Source organism: Salvelinus sp. IW2-2015, linkage group LG4q.1:29 (assembly GCF_002910315.2).
Source record: "Salvelinus sp. IW2-2015 linkage group LG4q.1:29, ASM291031v2, whole genome shotgun sequence".
Taxonomy (NCBI): domain Eukaryota; kingdom Metazoa; phylum Chordata; class Actinopteri; order Salmoniformes; family Salmonidae; genus Salvelinus; species Salvelinus sp. IW2-2015.
The window spans coordinates 66,044,536-66,065,881 of record NC_036842.1 but is presented as its reverse complement, the minus strand read 5'-3'; the positions used below and the strand labels follow the sequence as shown (position 1 = coordinate 66,065,881).

Below are 21,346 nucleotides of genomic sequence, written 5' to 3'. Positions count from 1 at the left end.
TCTGTCTGTCTGTCTGTCTGTCTGTCTGTCTGTCTGTCTGTCTGTCTGTCTGTCTGTCTGTCTGTGTCCATACCTGTACCACAGGCTCTGATATGGTGAGACAGGCCATTGCCTGAGGGGACATCCACCTGAGGATCAGTGAGCAGGGTTTAAAGAATACACCAGGTATGAAATGCACGTCATCCCGAAACAGAACATAGAGAGGAATAAAGGCTGTGAAGACAGGGATCTGTCTGTGACCGCTTCCTCACCCTGACTTGACGCTGCCAGGGCTTTATGGCAAGAGGATGCTCTTAATCATGACATTACATGTACTTTAAGGGGGATTCATGGGGTGAAATAAAGATTATTTCAGCTTAGGGCAATAGATCACAACGCCTCATTAAAACCTCTAAACAGAGACATTTATACAAGGTTCAAATCTCCCAGGCCGACTGTCACTCCTCCTCCACACAGAAAAGCAGGGGGAAGGCTTTACCAGGAAGTCAGATGACCAAACGGCCAGACCGAAGCCCTTCACATAAAGCCCTAGTGCCAGAAGAACACTGAAGGAAGACAAGTGGGGTTTGAATTAAAGGATAGAGCACAGCTTCTACTTTACTTTCAAATGCAAAATGAAGATGAAGATGGGATCTTTGATTCATTGGAAGTACGTGACTGAGAAACAGTAACAATAATCTAGATACGTATACCTGAATTAACCATACTGTCCATTATCTATTTCACAGAGACGAAGGAAAGGGTTCAAATGTTCTGCACTGAAATAGGACAGAGACACCACTTGCACAGCCCAAGGCTTAGCGCTAGTTCATTAACATGGGGCAATGACTTACCAGGAAGGCTATTATACTCCGCTGCGTGCTCTCCCACTGAAAACAGCTTTTAATGTACTGTAACGTATGCAGCACTGCCATGGTGATTTTCCGAACTCTGTAGATATTCTGGACAAGAACCTAATGGGAAAATCAGATGGCAAATGGCAGTTAGCATGATTTGATTAAAAGCTTTATTTGTATGATTCATAAGCAGGTTTATTCAGGTTTACTCAAGGCCTTATTTGCTGCTGTGTGGCTTTATTAGTTTGATGTCTGGAGCTAATAAAGCCAATTAGTTAGACTATGACCAATCAAAGCTTCTATGCTGCTTGCCTGTGGCAGCTTTGTTTCTGTTATATGAGGGGCATGTTCCAGTACTCACATTTCACTCCTTCATCCAACAAATTGTATCTACCATGCTTTATGTGTATAAATCATGAATTTTAGATTATATAGGCCTAAAATTCATTGCTAAAACAAACCTTTTTGGCAAATTTTGGGTTGTCCTCCAGGAATTTTTCCTCTTTTGGTTTGAAGGTTCTGATGCCGGCTCTAACCTGAGAAAGATATTACAAATGATCAAAGACAAATACAATCCAAAAGCAATGAAAAGGGAAACTCAATGCAATGGGAAAACTCAGTATACAGTGAGTACGGTATATGACTGGGTCATCTGTCAAAGAGCATTAGCTAGGCTAGAATCAGCCAGTGAATTCTTACTGGGTTATAGTGGACTTCCATCACCAGTGAGATGGTCCCTTTGGCCGGACCCCCCCAGTTCGCTTTCTTTAACCCCCGGGTGACCTGCTGTCCATTCTGAACCTGTAGCGGTGGAAAATGCATTACAATCAATAGCACCTCTCTGACCCATGACATGTTTTACGACTTGTCAATGTCAATGAATAAACTATAAGCCCATTATAAATCCAAGGATCCCCATTTTACTGTGAGTAATGGAATGGCCACTCTGCCCAGAAAGTCTGGGGCTTTGTCTCCGTCTTCACCAAAGACCGTCAGCTCCAAAACATCATGGATGTCCTTTATTGGGCTGCCAACAGATAACCAGTTAGTCCGAATCCGAAGGAATACATTCACTTGCATCAATGTATACAAAGTACACTAAAAGACCAAGTAAAAACACATGTACAATGTAAAGACTTTTTTCCACTCAGGGCTGAGTGTTTTGTAGATGGTGTGAGTCTGTAGCCTGCTGTTCCCCAGCTCCAGTACACAGAATGGATCACTTTTCCCTGCAAAGAAAGAACAAAGCTGTGTTAAAATGTGTGTGCAATTGTAGATTAACTTAGCCATAGAACTTAACCAGTTAAAACGGTAATGGTTAAAAGTGATATATCACCATTGAGATCAGTTGATGTGAGATCTGTGGCACTGACAACCTTGACTTGAAGGAAGCCAACCTCCCTCAAACGTTTGTGAGAGTTCTTCAAACTCTGCAAAAGTAAAATGATACAAACAGTCTTACTTAAATGTATTAACGCAAGCTAGTATTCCTAGAGAGCTTTTGAAATGTACTTACTTATCTACTAGTAGCACTTATATTAATTCAACCATGTAAAATGTCAAAAGTGGCATGAATAAATAGTAATATGTCACTAAACATGCTAACATATTTCTCTAGGATTTGGTCCCTCTCGTCTGGCTGTTCCAGGGGAGTTTTGTTGAGTTCGTTGATGGACACCCCACAGCAGGGGTTGAGGGTGGCCAGGAACACCAGCCTGCCCTTGTCTTCGTCCAGGACATGGGTGTAGAGCTGCTGTGTGGCTACTGGCAGCCTGGACAGGTCCACCTCAAACCTAGATAATGATGGGATCAGTCTTCAATATCACTACTTAATAAGAATCAAATTAAAATCAAATCAAATGTATTCATAAAGGCCTTTTAAGAGCAGCAGATGGGACAAAGTGCTTATACAGAAACCCAGCCTAAAACCCCAAACAGCAAGCAATGCATATGTCTATTTGAAAGAACAGCAGTCGTACCACAAAAACAACACTATCAGAATAAAGCAAATCAATACTCACATTCCCCAGGATTCCTCGCTCTTCCTGCCTCTCTTAGCAAACACCTCCACCTGCAGTGGCTCCAGACAGTCCTCATACTTGTTGAAGTCAAACCTCTCCCTCCACTGAGGGTTGGCTTGAACGCACAGGTTCTGGGGGAGAGAGAAAGAGCAGAGTGCTGATACAGTACTGTAGCGTGGGTGGGCACTGGCACAATCACACACAGAGCCTGGTGTGGAGCAGTGTCAGGTTTAATGCAGTGTCACAGTGAGCAGAGACTACATGACAGGTGGATTAAGTCTTCATTCAGTGCTACCAGGAAGGGGCGGGGGAGAGGAGAGGAGGGTTTTTTGTGTGAGCGCACCTCAGCCTCCTCTCTGGGATCGTAAACACTGACAGCATCCAATTAGAATTAGCTTTGTTCAACAAACAAGCTGAAACGAAACCAGAGAGGTTTACAGAGAAATGACATGGAAACAAGACGGGCGCACTGCGGAATCATCAGGGGGGAGGCCAACAAGTAGAGGTAGATGAGCAGGGCATGCTGGGTATGCAAATCAAGTAAAGCATAGTGAAGCCCTCCACCTGAAGGAGAGCATAGTGGGGAGATTGTACAGTGGCAGAGAGGCCCAGTCTAATGAGCTGCTCTGCCATGCCCCAGTGAGCCAAGGTGGAGGTGAGCCACTGACAGGCACCTGCTGAGAGTAAGGGAGGGAGAGAAGGAGAGAGAGGGAGAGACAGAGAATGAGAGAAAGTGGGTGGTGAAAGGCCGGTGGAAAGCATGTGCAAAGGGTAGGGGAAGAGAAAAGAGAAAGGGAGGAGGCAAAAAAAACAAGGAGAAATAGATTGAGAAAGAAGCTCACCTTGCTCTTGTACTTCTGCTCTCCCAGTCTGTAGCGCACATAGATGTCCCCCTGGACATTTTCAGGCATGTCCTGTCCCTCTACCAGGGTGATACCAAACACTCCACTCCACAGCTGGCTGTTCTTGGTGGCCTCAGCCGAGCGCTGGGTCTGGGCTTTATCTTGGGGCTGGGTTTGGTCCCCCTTTTGGTTCTGGCCTCCCTAAGAGACACAAACATGGACACACAGCTGCATTAGGACACCCTCCATGACAGAACTCTCTGAGTGGCTACCCCACTTCATTCACCTGCCCCTCAAATCTGGCACCTCATTACATATATAGATTGCATGAAAGTACTGTAGGACTCCGCTAGGCTCCAGACCCTCTCTGTTTGAGAACATTAGCCCATCTCCAGTGACAGCAGCAGAGCCACACCAGCGAGGAGAGGTGCGGTTCCTGGAGAGAGGGAATGTCAGTGAGCAGAGCACAGCAGCCAGATGTCCCTGGCTGTGACAGTCCCACTCATCACAGACCCAGAGACAGAGTGGGGGGAGGCAGGACACTTGGCATACTGCACAGGAGACAGCAGGCAGCAGTGAGTAATGATGCAATCCAACCACACAACCCTCTCATCAGTAAATTATGCATGGGTGTACATACAGTCTGGAAATGATATATACAGCATTGTACACATTGGTCTATTCTTCACTAAATCCCAAACCAAAATGTTGACTGTCTTCAGTGATATCTCTTATCTCAATTGTCCAATCCAATTTCTAAAATCAACTATTAGGGTGTTAAATGTCCAGGATGTCAAAACACTGAGACATACAGGACAGCCCCTCCCAAATGATCCAACAGTCCTGCCGTGACACAGTGGGAAACAGAGGAGGAGAAACAGGCCTTGATATGTGTCCCTGTGTTAAAGTTCCCTTGAGCCTGTGCAGTGATAGGCCGTCTCTTTCAAAACAAACAGCAGAGAGAGAGAGAGGTTGTGTGGGCTGACTAATTAAAGAGCAGGGCTATAATCTGCTCTGACCTCTTTGATACTCTGTCTCCCTCTGCTGCCTTGGCCGGCACAGCTTCAAACGGCTCCCCTGCCACCCCGTCCCTCCCATCTCCTCTCCCCTTTTCTCCAGGGTCACCGCCCACACCGCAGCCCAGGGCCCAGGCCGCTGGGGATCAGAGCCTGTACGTCGGTCTCAGGGACCTGCATTAACATGGAATACCACGGCACAGCGCTGCTCGGCCCTATAAATACCTCTGCTCTGCTCTCTACAGAGGAGGAATACAGAGGAGTGGAGGATCGACATAAAGCAGGGCCTGGCCAAGTCATCCCAAGTGTTTATCTTGGACACAGTTCTATCTCAGCGGCCAATAAAACAATTCCACTTAACTGTAAGTGGCCCCTAAAGAGAGTCTATTCCTGGTCCTAAAAGGGGTATGCGATTGCTTCCATATGGTGGGACAGCATGGGGACGAGCAGGATGAGCTCAAACCTAGGTCCATTTGGCTGGTACCTCGGCTCTGTCCATCCACAGCTGTGATATTACATCCTAACATCTGGGTTATTGCCCGCTATGCCTGGGAATTATCAACCTCGCGAATCTTCGGCATCCCACACTGGCAATGTGCCTCGAACATCAGAGCATGCCCCCCCTCTCTCCCACACGGCCTCCTCCAGACAGAAACACTATCAAGCAAAGCACAGAAACAGAGTTTTACTGGGGCAGTTGCCATTCACTGCATCTGTGGTAGTTGTCTCTGTGGTAGTGTTGAGAGTGAACAGGAGTGGGGAGTAGCAGTGGGAGATGAAGAATGACTAGGAGCTTAGTGCTCAGTCCCGGCCACCAGATAGGTGTCAAATGGAACAGTAATTTAGAGAAATATCATCTTTGCTAAAAATATGGATTCAAACATCACATTAACATTGTCATACGGCCACCGAAATGTCTTGGTACCGCCATCTGCCTCTGCTAAATGACAGGATAAATTTGCACCACGATTTGATGAACATTTTCACATCTTTCTATCTGCCCATTTATCCATCTGCAGAGCATACAGTGACTATGTGAATTGTGTTTTATTTCTTACCTGTTTAACACCAAACTCAGATTCAGAGAGAGATGAAACAGTGGCAGATGAAGTGACTGGATAGGTGTGAGAATAAACCCACAAGCACCATAATGAGAAGAGCACCAGTCCAAAACACAACAACACTAACTGCAACACTAATAATCCCCAGTTTACAATTGGCTCATTCATCCCCCTCCTCTCCCCTGTAACTATTCCCCAGGTCGTTGCTGCAAATGAGAACGTGTTCTCAGTCAACTTACCTGGTAAAATAACGGTAAAATAAAATAAATAAAAAATCCAATTTCAGCCTTCATCACAATGCTTCAAATGAGAGAGCTGTATTACGGGCTGTATATTAAACCCAAAAAGGCTCTACTCCAAACTGTGCTTAGTCAACATGTAAATATGATGTTATCATGTTTAGATCATTTCTAATGCATGGTTTAGTCTGACACTTGACTCTACACAATTCCAAATAGAAAATGCAACTTGTCATTATGAAACCATGTGTACGAAATACATTATTTAAGGTTGAAAATGCATGCACAAAAACCAAAATCCTGGGACTATACTTCGCTCTTTGTTATGATCGTCATATATAATACAGTGATCTACTGCCACCTGCTGCTGGATATCAGGCACAATCTCAGCCATATTTGGATTTCTCTGACTAAAGTAATGGTTATACTGTTAGTAAGTCTAGTACTGTATGTCTATTCTAGCAATAGACATTGGCATATACTGACATTGAACAGATTTTAGAATTAGATGTACACAACAAAATTATGCAAGTAGAAAGGAGACCAGTGGAAAATAGAACATTCTAAATCCTACCCTCTTTTTCTGGTGCCATTTCTGTAGACGAGAAGAAAGAAAATCAGGAAATTTTGAAAATATAGTGATTGAAAATATTGACGTTGAAAATTAGAGATGTAACATTAGACTCCAATCAAATGAGGCTTACACGTTTTTTGATAGTAGCGTCTCTAAAAGTGAGGCATGTGTCCATGACGATGACCCCCATGTCATCCTCCAGACTGTTGGGGTCCTCTAGACTCAACACCATCTCACCGGTCCTGGACAGAGAGAGACAGAGACGTACTGCAGTTTACTAGATAATACATAGTGATTAGCAGAGCATGTGTATTACTCACTTGTCTAATTCAAGGTTTTTGATGAGAATCGTGCTGGAACCCATGAAGTCATCAGTGGTTAGGTCCTTATCATAGACCTGCAACAGTTAGAAACACCATATTCAATATAAAAACTGTATGTCAATCAGGTTTGGCACAATGAACTGTTATTGCATGCCAGTTTTGTATCCTTTGCAGGCCATAGTTATGACATGATTAGAGTGTCAATCTGTCACTTTTATGACAATATAAGTACATTGTCGTTCATTTGTAGGTGTTACTTAGACAACCTAAGTTAAAACAACTCACCCTCACGTCAACAACCTGCTCTCGATCCTGCAGGGGGAAGGAGAAGGACTCGCTCCATTTTGGATTTAGGTTCTTATACACAACTTTGCTTTTGTAAATCGTCTTCCCTTCCAGTTTGAACTTGACATAAGGATCACTTGTACCTAGAGATTCAAAAACAAAACGGAATGTTCAGAAAATAGCAGATAAAAGCATTATCAGATTATCAACACAATCAATCATGATATGAGACAAATTCGTACTTGCAAAGGGGTGTCATTTATACAACAATTGTATATATATTTTTTTAAACGTACAAAATGTAATATATATGACACAGGAAACAAGTCAGATCCGCACAAATTAGAACACACACACCTTCCCTCCCAGCTAGATATATCAAAGAGCTTTGTGAAGGACTGAGATATGCAGGGATGAGGTACACCGCACATGTATTTATGAAAACAGAGGGATGTATCTGTTTAATTGTGAAAGAGAAGAAAGTCTCGCCAGTATGAAGCAACCAGCAAATAAAGTCCTGAAACCAGGAGCAACCAGTGTTAATCTCACAAGCCTGTTAAGTAAGTCGGCCTGGTGGTGGGGTGGGGGGACGGGGCGTCTTTGTCTCAGCCATGGTATGAAGATTGCCTGAAAAATGAAAGCCAGTCCCATGCCTTCATTTGTATGGAGAAATGAAAGGGTGCTTGAGAAAACCTGCAGGGAGGCTTGAATCACATGACAAAGGCCCTGTGGGGATGGGCTGTCAGGCCTGTCAGCTCCCCACTCCAAATGAACATCTCCCAAAGGCAGGCAGGACCCACAGCAGCTCCGCCCTGCCAGTCTGACAGGAAAACCTCCAGGCAACTTGACAGGAGGAGAATGTGGCAGCCAGTGAGGAGAAAAGCTCTGGCGTGACAGAACGGTGACCATTGAAATTAACCGCGAAAAAAGGGGAGAACAAAAAAAGAGAAGTGGGGGCTGGTGGCGAGGGTCCTTTCAGAATATGTAATGACAGTGGATGGTGTTGGTGGGTCTCAGGCACCGTGTTGATTGTAGGGCAAACAGTGGAGAGGCAGGGGGCGTGTGGGGATTGCATCATCATCATGGTGCCATCCTGTCAGGAAAAGTAAGGTCTCAACTAGCAGGGAGCTGTGGCCCGAGACGACAAGGTTAGTGAAGCCACGGCGACAGTTACATAAGAAACCTTAGCACAAGCTGAGGGTTACATAGAGAAAATAATATAGCCTACATATGGCAGCAGCGGTCAGTCAGGCAAAGAGGTGGAATTTAAGATTGCAGACAAAAAAACATGTTTGATTGAATTTCAGCCAAAAACCTCCAACCGATATGTTCATAAAATAAAATAAACAATATGTTCCAGAGATGTTTGGCTTTCAATACCAGCGGAGAAATGAATAAAGTCCATGTTGTGTCTTTCAAACAGCAATTCAGTTTATGGACAGTTGATGTCGCTGCTTCCCCAAACTAATTGCATTGCATCCCTACAAGCCCACAATGACAGTGGGCAGATGACTGAGGAAATGAACAATTGAGGTATGCATATGAGAAATATTTTAGTTGTATTTTGAAGGGGAGACTACATCATATTCAGTAAATATTAAATATAACAATCAATCATTTTGGGGATACAAACCCCAAACAGTCAGTAGTATTCCACAAGCCTTCGGTATCTTATCTGCTGTATATAATGGAATGCCATGCACTGGGTGTACAAAACATTAGGAACACCGTCCTAATATTGAGTTGCACCCCCTTTTGCCCTCAGAACAGCCTCAGTTCGTTGGGGTTTGGACTACAAGGTGTCGAAAGCGTTCCACAGGGATGCTGGCCCATGTTGACCCCAATGCCTCCCACAGTTGTCTCAAGTTGGCTACACTGATTGAAATGGATTTAACAAGTGACATCAATAAGGGATCATAGCTTTCACCTGGATTCACCTGGTCAGTCTATGTCATGGAAAGAGCAGGTGATCCTAATGTTTTTTATAAACTGGGTGGTTCGAGCCCTGAATGCTGATTGGCTGACAGCCATGGTATATCCGGCAGGTAGCTTAGTGGTTAGAGCGTTGGACTAGTAACTGAAAGGATGCAAGATCGAATCCCCGAGCTGACAAGGTAAAAATATGTCGTTCTACCCCTGAACAAGGCAGTTAACTCACTGTTCCTAGGCCGTCATTGAAAATAAGAATTTGTACTTAACTGACTTGCCTAGTTAAATAAAGGTTAAAAAAATAATGTAATCAGACCGTATACCACGGGTATGACAAAACATGTATTTTTACTGCTCTAAGTAAGTTGGTAACCAGTTTATAATAGCAATAAGGCACCTCGGGGGTTTGTGGTATTTGGCCAAAATACCACAGCTAAGGGCTGTGTCCAGGCACTCTGCGCTGTCTTGTGCATAAGAACAGCCCTTAGCCGTGGTACATTAGCAATATATCACACCCCCTCGTACCTTATTGCTTAAGTATACTCAGTATATGACATGCCAACATATCAACATCTACTGTCCTATACAGACCAAAATAATAAGTATGACATAAGTTAACATAAACATTTACAACCATTGTGATTTAAGATTAGGGATTTCCTTCAATGTGTTCAGAACACTATGAGTTAGAGCAGAAAGGTCCAAACTTCCTAGGATGTATTTTAGCAAGCCTCCAGCAGGTGGCAGCTTGTCATTTGTGGTGGGAAAATGTTATTTAACAGCAACAGTGAAACATTGCATGAACTCTCCAACTGACAAAAAAATGTTGTGTCTAAATTTGCATTGGTTATGAAAACCATACCACATAATTTGTTTCTCCACACATGTTGTTAACAAAGAAACAGCCAGAGTGCATCGCATCTATTCAACACACCACTGAGAATACTATGGTGGAGCCTGGCTGGCAAAACACACTTCTGCACTATACGAGTTATCCATCTTTTTCAAAGTGATAGAAATATACATCTAAGATATACCAACCCCATGTAACCTTCTCTGTAGTGTAACTGCTCAGATGGAGTTGGGCAAGGTGTGCTTCCTTAAGGGAAGGTTCCTGGGTGTGTTTTGGCGTCAGAGTCTGGTCTGACTGGAATCACTGTCAAAAATACATTCCACACAGTTAGGGGCCCTTTGTAATGTATGTGCTTCAACTAAAAATACTTTCTTGATGACATGTTCAAAATCAAGATCAACAAAGTAAATATGATGAATTGCTTTGTCATCATCCTACTCACGGCATAAGGGACACCTTCTCAAGTTGAAAGTATGTATCTATCAATATACCCAGCATGCATCAGACTTTACATTCATCCATATGTAGACCTCCAGAAGTACCAGGTTATTTTCGTCCACGTACCATTGCGGTCTCTGATGACCAGGTTCCTGCCCTCCTTCAGGTTGACGGTGAGGAGGTACTTCTGGATAGGACCAGGTGGGCCCCTTGCTGCCATAGCCTGTCAAGGAAAGGAATCACATTAATACGATGCTTTATAGTCTAAAGTCTTAGTGTTGTCCATTATCGTTGACACGGTCAGGACATCCAAGTCCAGTACTCACATTGTTGCCTGCTTGACCCTGCAAGGGCTGGGCATAGAAGTCATTGTGCTCATTGGGTAACTAAGGGAGAAAAAAATGTAAGCTTATCAAAAAGACATCTACAAAGTATGGAACAAATGTAGATGTTATCATGTTCAGTCATGTTGTTTACCACTTTTTAACYTCAGGTACTATAATTGTACCGGCAACCAGTAAGGCAGGTTTGTAGCCTCAACCATGTCTGGCCTTGTAATAAGACAGATCTACATTTAATACAATGGAAGTGACTTCAGGTCGAAATAATGTTTCTTCTGCTCAGCATATACATTATATGAGTATAGGGATTGCTATCTGCAATGGGATTTCTGACAAAGAACCACAGAAGCGTTGTCTTAAAGATAGAATCTTATTTTAAACAATAACAAAGCGGCCACCCGCCTCTGTTTCGTAACCACTCTCTATGGATACAAGGACTGACCGTCCATGAAATCAAAATTAAAATTATAGTTTTAACCATGTTTTTAAGCTACTGTATACCGTGTTTAATCGAGTACTCAAACGGAAGTCAAAACTCGATCTTTAACCAGAGATTCATTTTTTTTCCTAATACTGTAAAACGGTCTGATTTATTTCATAACTCTGGTCAAAATTGAAAACAGGGCGACAGGTAGCCTAGCGGTTAAGAGCGTTGGACCAGCTCAAGCTCTCCTATCACTGCACAACTAGCTCCATGAGTAGGGCCCTGTGTTTTGGTTAATCATGTTGCATGACCTGGATTTTTGTCGTTATTTAAAGCTTTTCATCAAACTGTCCGATTTCCTTTTCATGTCAGATGGGTCAGCGCCATCATCATTTTGGGTTGAATTCTAATTTCTGGAAATGGCTAAAAATAAAGGTTCAAATCCAGATCGTTTGACATGATTAACCAAAACACATGTCCGTATCCATGAGAAATCATATGCTTATCACGTACAAAGAAACATTCTCAGAGGGGGACAAGCAGCAACAATCTCGTATTACATCCTTTGCCACTGCAAAGCACTGCTGTGACCCTGCCTGAGCCAAGCAGGTGACACAGCTCATTACGGTTTTGATTAATGATTCTCAACTGGCACTTGTGTTTTATTGACTGAATATACACTGAACAAAAATATGAACGCAACATGTAAAGTGTTGGTCCCATGTTTCATGAGCTGAAATAAAAGATTACAGAAATGTTCCATATGCACAAAAAGCTTATTTCTCTCAAATGTTGGGCACAAATTTGTTAACGTCCCTGTTAGTGAGCATCTCCTTTGCCAAGATAATCCAGCCACCTGACAGGTGTGGCATATCAAGAAGTTGATTAAACAGCATGATCATTACACAGGTGCATCTTGTGCAGGGGACAATAAAAAGCCACTCTAAAATGTGAAGTTTTGTCACTCAACACAATGTCACAGATGTCTCAAATTTTGAGGGAGCGTGCAATTGGCATTCTGACTGTAGGAATGTCCACCAGAGCTGTTGCCAGATAATTTAATTTTAATTTCTCTACCATAAGCCGCCTCCAACGTAGTTTTATAGTAACATATCCAACTGGCCTCACAACCGCAGACCATGTGTATGGCGTTGTGTGGGCGAGAGGTTTACTGATGTCAACATTGTAAACAGAGAGCCTCTTGGTGGTGGGGTTATGGTATGGGCAGGCATAAGCTACAGATAACAAACACAATTGCATTTTATTGATGGCAATTTGAATGCACAGAGATACCGTGACGAGATCCTGAGGCCCATTGTCGTGCCATTCATCCGACGCCATCACCTCATGTTTCAGCATGATAACGCACAGCCCCAATTCGCAAGGATCTGTAGACAATTCCTGGACACTGAAAATGTCCCAGTTCTTCCATGGCCTGGATACTCATTAGACATGTCACCCATTGAGCATGTTTGGGATGCTCTGGATCGACGTGTACGACAGCGTGTTCCAGTTCCCGCCAATATTCAGCAACTTCGCACAGCCATTGAAGAGGAGTGGGACAACATTCCACAGGCCACAATCAACAGTCTAATCAACTCTATGCGAAGGAGATGTGTCGCGCTGCATGAGGCAAATGGTGACCAGATACTAACTGGTTTTCTGATCCACGCCCATCTGTGACCAACAGATTCCTATCTGTATTCCCAGTCATGTGAAATCCATATATTAGGGACTAATGAATGTATTGACTGATTTCCTTATTATTAACTGTAACTCAGTAAAATCTTTGACATTGTTGCATGTTGCGTTTATATTTTTGTTCAGTATATATGGGGAAATTTGATTTCAGTTGATATTTAATTACTTAACTTACCTTTACATAGTCCTTTTGATTCCTAACATACCACTGCCGATGTTGCTTCCTTTTTGAAGATTGTGTTGAAAGATTTGATATTATGGTTTCAATAAATGAATCTTAAATGGCAATATTTTTTTCTGCGATTTTATATATATATATATATGAGGCAATTTAGCAATTAGGATGTGTTATCTGTAATGGTTATGATCAACTAGGCATTGTTCCGCACTGTTGGCATATAGATAAATGCAACAACAACAGAAATCCAGTTCTAATTATTATATATTTTTTTTCATTTGAGTACTCTAAAAAAAATCCTGCAAGTACTCAGATAATCAAAACATTTCAAATGCCCATTCCTATCACATGTACATTGTTTACAAACATTGAGAGTAAAACAACTTCATATTTTGGGTTCTGATGAGGTATGATAGTTGAACTAAGCTCATAAGGAATTTCTAAGTTATATTCTTCAAAAATCAATGGGTATATATCATTAATTTAGTCCAAAAAGGGATGTAGCAATTAGGGTTTCTAGCTTTAAGCACAATCCATGACTTTAAAGTGTATCTATTGTAGCTGATCTGGAGACTGATCATAGAAAACTTCTAGGCATAGAGTCAGCATAACAGCTCAAGGGTGTGAAAACCCAGACCACAGTATTTGAATATGAAAAGAGAGCTTGCAAATGCTAATAAGAACATAGTGACAATGCACTGCTTTAACACACTGTACTGTGTCTTGGTCATTAAACTATCCTCCTGTATTACTGTCACATAGAAACATGTATTTTCTATCAAAACGTGTGTGAAATCTGTCAGTCCGCATTTAGACTTTACACTGTATGCAGTAGGTCTATAACTATATCTGTGGAGGGTATTGTAAAGTACAAGGCTAGTATGGTATCTGACCTCAATGTCTTCCTGGGGCTCCCTGCAGAAGATGTCTCTGATGTTAGTCGAGAGGGAGGGCTCCCTCATATCCAGGTCCTCAGAGTCAGTGGGCCAGAACGAGTAGGCTTGTTCCTCGAACGGGGTTCCACACACAGAACCGTCCCCACTGTCCGCAGGGGTGCCCATCCTGTCCGGGGTGCCCATTCTGTCTGCCCTGTCCACTGGCAGAGACCATCTATCTGGAGGGATGTTCAGTCTGTCAAGTGGATTTGTAGGAACAGACCATCTAACTTCTGCTGGTTGTTTCCCTCGCTCCCTGGAAGCAGCCAGTCTCTCTGTAACCAGGTTTGTTTGGTCGGAGAGAGAAGAAGCAGATCTTTCAGCAGATGCACTCACTCTGTCGCTAAAAGTGACCACTCTGCCTTTAGAGATGAACAATCTTTCTGTAGAAACATTCATTCTCTCTACTGAAGAAGTCAATTTTGGTGTGGGCACAGGAATATGTGGAGCATTTGATCTCGGGGTAGGTGGCTTCCTTCTGTCTACTGCTGTTCTTACTCTGTCTGCTGAAGAAGAAGAAGCAGAAGAAGTAGATCTCTCTGCAGGTGTGTTCCGTTTGTTTAATGGCGTGTGGATTCCGCCCATAAAGGTTGCCATGTCCTCCTCTTCAGATTCTTCATAGAGAGTTTGTGTCTCCACAGGTGCAATCCTTCTAGATCCAGATAGATTCATGTTATCTATGAAAGTCAAATCATATACAGTCTTTCTACCTGAGGGGCCTGCATCAGTTGCAGTCAGCCTGTCAGTGGATAGAGGGACTGAGTTAACAGAGGCGTTATCATCGGAGCCTGAGGAGCTGTCAAAGAAGATGGCGTCTGGGGCTGTGCAGAAGGTGCTGTCTGTGGGAGAGGGTTCAGCCTGAACAAACCTCAGGTCCGGCACTGATATACTGCGCCTGTATTGCAGGGGCTTGGGCTTCTTCTTCTCCAGTTTCCCTGGGGTCTTCTTCTTCTTTATGTTGTTGAACTGGTTCTTGGTCTTCTCACGCAGGTTCTCCCACACAGTCTTCTTCTTTGCGTCCATGCTGAGTGGTGCAGGCAGCAGACCACACCTTTTCACACAGAGACTGCAACAAGATGAAGTAGTATCAGCATTATTGTTTAAGTAGTACTGTCTACTGAACTCTTACAAAAAAAAAGCTTCAGGCCTGACAAACATGATTCCACAATTGTTTTGGTTCTTATTATAGGAGTGGCATTCAGGGACGCTTTTGGGCGCAAACTCTGAATCTATATTGGCACAATGCCCTGAGTGATACTGTAATGATACAATGATACTTGCCAAGCTTTTGGTACACAAATCACATTGTTATTCAATTTACTGTAGGAACTGCCGTTTACTCGTATCCGTTCACTACTCACTCCTACTGATGACATGGGGTAAAAAAAAAGCCACAGAGCCAAAAAGATACATCCACAATATTAGGTGTAGCATCTTGTTACGGTAGAGAGAAAGATGAGTTTGTTTCGATAATACTAGGCCCAGTGCAGTCAAAAACATGATTTTCCTGTATTTTATATACATTTCCACACTATGGAAATAGTGTATATATATTTCACCTTTATTTAACCAGGTAGGCCAGTTGAGAACAAGTTCTCATTTACAACTGTGACCTGGCCAAGATAAAGCAAAGCAGTGCGACAAAAACAACAACACAGAGTTACACATAAACAAACGTACGGAATAATACTGTGAAATGTTGAAAATTATGATAATTTAAGTGTAAGAGTGGTTTGTTCTTGCTGTTTGCTAAGAAACTATTTGTTTCTTTTTCACAATTTTCAATGAAAACAATCACAGTAAGGTATTTAAATTGTCACCCATACATTTGATATTGAGATAAAAACAGCTGCATTGGACCTTTAAGATTAAGAAATTCAATGTCAATAAGAGACATCCAAATAGGCCATTATAATCTGACCTCATCCCTCTCCTCTCCCCCTCTCACTCTCTCAAAAACAAATGTTCTTTACCTGGGCCTAGGCAATATCACCACAATCTATGAGAGGCCCACATCAGACATAGAAAACTAAAATCATTGTAAGCCTATTCTATAGAGATTGGTTAACAAACCATCATAATATAACAGCCTCAGAATTTGGATAATTAAATATGATGAAACAGCCACATACTTGCTTAGACAGTTACAACGCCGCTCCACAACCTTACAAAGAGGAAATAGAAATATGTTCCAAGTCTGTTGTCTCAGGAAACTTCCAGAGAGCTAGTCAGTGGACTGCCCTCAGACAATAGTATGGTGAAAATGAGGAAGTCCCTTTCAAATGAACTTAAAAATACATGCTCTTGCTTCTAGACAGGTTTGATGATTGGGTGGAGAGCAACAGCAGGGCCAAACAGGCCACACCAGTCCCACCAGGTGAGTTTCATTACTTAGTGATATTTTCCATCCACTAATAGCAGGTTGAAAAGGTGGATTATAGCACAATGTATACCTTTACTGTACTTAGCATATTATTTAGAAAGTCAGGGAAATCCTCAAGTTATGGAAGTGCTTCATAACAAAGGAACAGAGTAGGTAACTGTGATAATGCTCCCAAAAAATACTAACTAGCTGCTGACAGACGGGAAAGCCTTGCTTGTTCAGATTGTTGGTTTGTTTGTTTGTTTACATTGTGTTTGTTTTATCATGAATAGTCATATTTTCAAGTTTGCTGTTGTTCATAAGTATTACAAGAAACAACGTGCATATTTATTTTATTAGTCAAACAATCCCAGATGATGGATTCTGAGGCATGGAGTCTGAGGCATAGTAAAGAATGTAGGCTGTGTTAACTCATGACTGATCTCCAGCTCTTACATCCAATCACTGCATCACTTGTCTATAGAGAACATAGCCAGGCTACGTTTCTTTAATTAATCTCTAGTTATTTACAGTGCGACATGGTTTAGCCTAAGCTCATCAAAAGTGAGCATTTATGTTTGCTAAGAATCAACAATAGCTTTCTGTCCACACATGGATGCTAATACAACAGGCCTAGCAATGTTCACACACTGATTTTCTATGCAGCACAGAGGTGACTCTGTGACAACAGACGCGTTGGGAGTCTGGACCAAGCCTTGTTCAATATTTGCTAATGTCTTAAAGAGCTCAGGCACACATGAAAGAAGCCCCAACTTGGCAACCAGTTAAAAGGGAGGAGTGGGGACCCAGAGAGGGCAAGCCCCTGTGGCAGGTGGCCTGTCGCCCTCCTTCTCAAACAGTCCAAAACCCTGCAAGGTTACTTTACACATGCACACTGGACTAATTCCAGCACCATGCACAGCTGGCCCATAATACTGAACCTCAAAAACATGTCCTCAAAGCACATGCAAGCTGTTACCTACAGATTTGTAACGGGCTTATGCAATTTTCCATTAACCGTTACAGGATAGGTACTTTTTGCGTAGCACAGAGAAATTTCGGCCAACATCTTCGTTCTCGATTTGGCCAAACATCTAAAAAATTTTAAGATGGTCATACAATGAATCATTTAGCTGTTTGATTTTGAATTTTAGGACTCCTTTAGGTATCTTTTTTGTCAATAAAAAATGTATGTAATAAAATATTGAATTTGGCCTTTACTACTATAGCCCATAGAAACACATTGAATAACACATTCAGAAATGGCAAAAAAAAATGTCAAAAAACCTATCATAAGGAATAAGGTTTTGAAGTGTCTGTCCTATATCTAGGAGAAATAATAATAATAAATATTATTATTATAAATAAAATAAAAAATTACACATATATAACTCGACGGTACCAACTCGACACATCGACGGTACCAACTTCAGACCACTGGGGCTTGTGGGGGTCGTAGAGCAAAAAGGAGACCACCATCATGTTCATCATGTTAATTTTTCCACAGAGTGGTTTGTAGGCCATACATTTTGGACGGTACAGACGTTTTCTTTGAGAAGACCAATTTTCGGGATGTCTCATGGTCTGACAAACACTGTTGTAGCTTGGCCACCTTCCACTGCTAATGCGGAAGGCTGACATAGGCTGATGCTGTGGATTGAGACGCAGCCCATGGCAAAAAATATATCTCTAGCTTAAATTGATGGATTTTGATTGGAATTTTTTTATTATGTTACTTAGATTGACACACCAGTTCATGAATATACTCTCTTAAATAGCCAAGATGGCGGTGTACACATTGTTGGATTACTTAATGGAGAAAAAGATGTCATTATTTTAATAACAGAGCATTTTCTAAATTCAATAGAACCACTTGCAACTGGACACGGACATTTTAGATGTTTGGCCGAATCGAGAACAAAGATAATATCGGCAAGTTAATGTTGGTCTCTGTGCTACACCAAAAGTACCTATCCTGTAACGGGTAATGAAGAATCGCATTAGCCTGTTACAAATCTGTAGCTCAAAAGCTGTCAGAGGACAGAGATTTGTAGATCCTAGCCTGTGATCATGACTCTCAGTTCCCTTACATTACACATAAGAGTCATTGAACGAAGGCATCTTATGTACAGGGGAGTTTTGTTAAGAGGCCAGACGCTCGGTCTAAACATTAACACGCATCGCTTGCGGTACGGTTTTGGAAGCATAAAGACCTTGTCTTTTATCAGCAAGAAACATAAAAATAAAAATAGATGTTAAATTGATACACACCTTTATGAGGTTACGGTAAGTTAGCCAGATCTCCATGTTACAGCGCGTGTTTACGGAAGACAGAGGGACCACCTGTGCTAATTAGCTATCTAGCATGCTCCGAACACCTGTGTGTAACAGAAGAAACATGTTGTCACTGAAAAATACTGTAGGCTGCAACTGTGATAAAGCTAGTTAAAACAGTGTACAGTAAGTGTGTATTTTGCATTTGTGAAATTATTTTGATGTTATATGAAAGTAAAGGGCTTTATGTTTCTAGAACTGCTTCGCAAACATTTAGATGGAGTATTTGGCTGGCCTCTGAAAATAACATAATATCCTTGTACCTTATTAGGGAATAAGGGTACAGTAACATTAGGCTCCTTAAGAGTACATCTTGGGCTATGTAGACCCCTGAAAGATAGACAGTAACACGGCGCTTTCAAGTGGCGTTGGTCCATTCAAGGGGATAAAATGCCCTCATTGGAGTTTCTTTCTGCATTGCATTGCCATAGATCTATTGGAAAGTGAAGTTGCTGCTAATATTTGTATCTGCAAGCTCTCATTCCACCTTGGCAAATCCATAGGGTCAAGGATAGACCGACTGCTTGTTTGTGCAGGCTATAACACTGCTCACATGCATGAGATGGAATGAGGCATTAATCATATAAAAAAAGATGATAACAGTTGTTCTGGCTAAATCTAAATTATTCAAGACCCCAGGCAGTATTCCATTTTCATAGTTTCAGAACAAACTGTTATTAATAATTTGTAAATGCATTATAAACCATTAATGAATGGGTTATAACAAATTGGTCAATATAGTGTGATACCCAGTCAATGCTTGCCAAATAGTGAGCCACTATTTACCTCCAGCAATTAACCATTTTAAAGGCACTTACAAATTAGCATAATATTGAACACTTATGTATCTTCATGCAACGTTATTTTCAATGGCTGCACAGTTAAACAATAGTTATTTTCTCACTTTGGATGTGATGCATTGTTGCTCTGTCCCAGAAATGGTCGGTTTTCAGACCAATGGTCAACTCCCATGATGTGTCTTGCCCCATGTTTGAAACGCTGATGATACATTTGTACACTGATTTATTCCAGGAATGAAGGACTCGTCTGAAGAACTCAATCCATAGTGTGGTTCGCTAGCTTCTGAGAAATGTCCACGATTTTGTGAAATCTGCCCATCTGTGAAACGCGCTTGAAATACAGACGACCTGGAACATGCCCAGAATGTTCACGTGACAGTGTGTCGTGAAGAATCAGGATGGACATTGCTATGAAAAGTGTGCAAGCGCCAGACAGAAGAGACTGAGCGAAATAAACGTTGTTCACAAGGTACAGATGTTGACAGAGGCGAGAGGGTAAATTCTCGAAACAATTTGTTTCACCTTCGGATACAGAGTTCTGCTGGAGGATTTAGCACTCTGTCAAATAGCTAATTTGCTAGCTAGCTACCGTTTGCTAGTCCCCCTTCCTACCTAGCTACTAGGAAACGTTAGCTAGCTAGCATTAGGTAATGCCTAAAATGTATTTTTGAATATAGAAATGATGCTAGACGATTTAGCACTAGTTCATATTTAGCATGATATAGTTAGCTAGTGTGATGGCTAGTTAGCTTTGCTAGCTAGCAAACGTTAGGTGCCAGCTAGAAAGCCAACATCAACATGACAGAATTTCCATGTGTTTAGCTGGCGTTTTTGGATTAGTACGCTAGCTAGCTAGTTGTCTAACCTTTAAACTCAGGTAGCTTTGTCTAGGTAGGTAGCTGACAAGTTAGCATCCTTTGTCAGCAAACTAGTGGTTCCGTTTTTAAATAACGTACTGTAATGAAACAGCAGGGAGCAGGTCTCAAACCCTCGACCTTCTAGCCCGAGGTCCGGCGCGCTATCGACTGTGCCACAAAAGCATGCTCGTGTGGCAGAGTCGATTTCCGTGTTTATAAACCCAGGGTCGTTACACTACTCCCTCCTTTCAAAGAGCGCGTCCTCGCGACTCTACGTCTTACAGGAACGCGCTCACCGGCCAAGCACACGCACTGTCGTGGATGCAAGGTCCGATCACTTCTGACACCAGTGTAATGAAACAGCAGGGAGCAGGTCTCGAACCCTTGACCTTCTAGCCCCAGGTACAGTACTACTGTATAAGCAAAATTGTGATAACTAGCAAACCCCTTTAATCTGTGATAGCTAACGTTAGCTATTAGTGTTCGCAAGTAATGTTGAACACTAGTAACGAAAGCTAGCTATTATTATTGTTATTATTATTATTAACTAGCAGTGGATAACATAAGTACCTAAGCCTAAATGGTATAACTCATGATAATGATGATACTAGAGTTGTGTAGCTGGAGTGTCTGTGCTAAATTGTCATAAATTCCTTTTCTCTCCCACAGATCCCTCAGACTCCAGGATGGGAGCTTAACAAGAAAGAAAAAGATGGAGACACAGAAGGAGACCATGAGACCCGCTGTTTTATTTTAAATCGTTAATCTGTTGACATTTTATATTCTGACTTGTAACATTAATGTTAAAAAGGGTAGAAAAAGACACCCCCTGTTTATTTAAATTAGCTAGGCTACTCACTATACCAATGATAGGCTACAGATTTGAGTCACTGCGATTAAAATTGTTTTCCCAATGTATCTTTCTATTAAATTACATTTTTACATTTTAGTCATTTAGCAGACGCTCTTATCCAGAGCGACTTACAGTAGAGTGCAT

The 21,346-nt window shown here is 42.0% G+C and overlaps 3 protein-coding genes across 10 annotated transcripts in view; all 3 read right to left on the bottom strand.

Moving 5' to 3' along the window:
• The window catches only part of LOC111962396 (multiple C2 and transmembrane domain-containing protein 2), a 264,113-nt gene extending 243,788 nt beyond the window's left edge, over nucleotides 1-20,325 (bottom strand). Inside the window, exons 1-17 of one of the 2 annotated variants that reach the window (XM_023985455.2) lie at nucleotides 19,597-20,325; nucleotides 13,955-15,062; nucleotides 10,744-10,803; nucleotides 10,544-10,640; nucleotides 7,198-7,340; nucleotides 6,910-6,986; nucleotides 6,720-6,831; nucleotides 6,590-6,610; nucleotides 3,700-3,900; nucleotides 2,858-2,988; nucleotides 2,443-2,629; nucleotides 2,173-2,266; nucleotides 1,963-2,065; nucleotides 1,761-1,863; nucleotides 1,536-1,637; nucleotides 1,298-1,372; nucleotides 834-953 (exon numbers count right to left, since the gene is read on the bottom strand). In XM_023985455.2, the coding sequence (XP_023841223.1) occupies nucleotides 834-953; nucleotides 1,298-1,372; nucleotides 1,536-1,637; nucleotides 1,761-1,863; nucleotides 1,963-2,065; nucleotides 2,173-2,266; nucleotides 2,443-2,629; nucleotides 2,858-2,988; nucleotides 3,700-3,900; nucleotides 6,590-6,610; nucleotides 6,720-6,831; nucleotides 6,910-6,986; nucleotides 7,198-7,340; nucleotides 10,544-10,640; nucleotides 10,744-10,803; nucleotides 13,955-15,062; nucleotides 19,597-19,703 (2,841 nt within the window). In that variant the 5' untranslated portion in view covers nucleotides 19,704-20,325. Of the gene's footprint in view, nucleotides 1-833; nucleotides 954-1,297; nucleotides 1,373-1,535; nucleotides 1,638-1,760; nucleotides 1,864-1,962; nucleotides 2,066-2,172; nucleotides 2,267-2,442; nucleotides 2,630-2,857; nucleotides 2,989-3,699; nucleotides 3,901-6,589; nucleotides 6,611-6,719; nucleotides 6,832-6,909; nucleotides 6,987-7,197; nucleotides 7,341-10,543; nucleotides 10,641-10,743; nucleotides 10,804-13,954; nucleotides 15,063-16,128; nucleotides 16,259-19,596 lie in introns of those variants that run through there. The other variant, XM_023985457.2, reaches the window with a different exon arrangement.
• The window catches only part of LOC111962393 (synemin, intermediate filament protein), a 244,348-nt gene that overhangs the window by 24,774 nt on the left and 198,228 nt on the right, over nucleotides 1-21,346 (bottom strand). The gene's annotated exons all lie outside the window — the stretch shown is intronic.
• LOC111962398 (myocyte-specific enhancer factor 2A-like) overlaps nucleotides 1-21,346 on the bottom strand; it is a 315,332-nt gene that overhangs the window by 190,678 nt on the left and 103,308 nt on the right. The window lies entirely within an intron of this gene.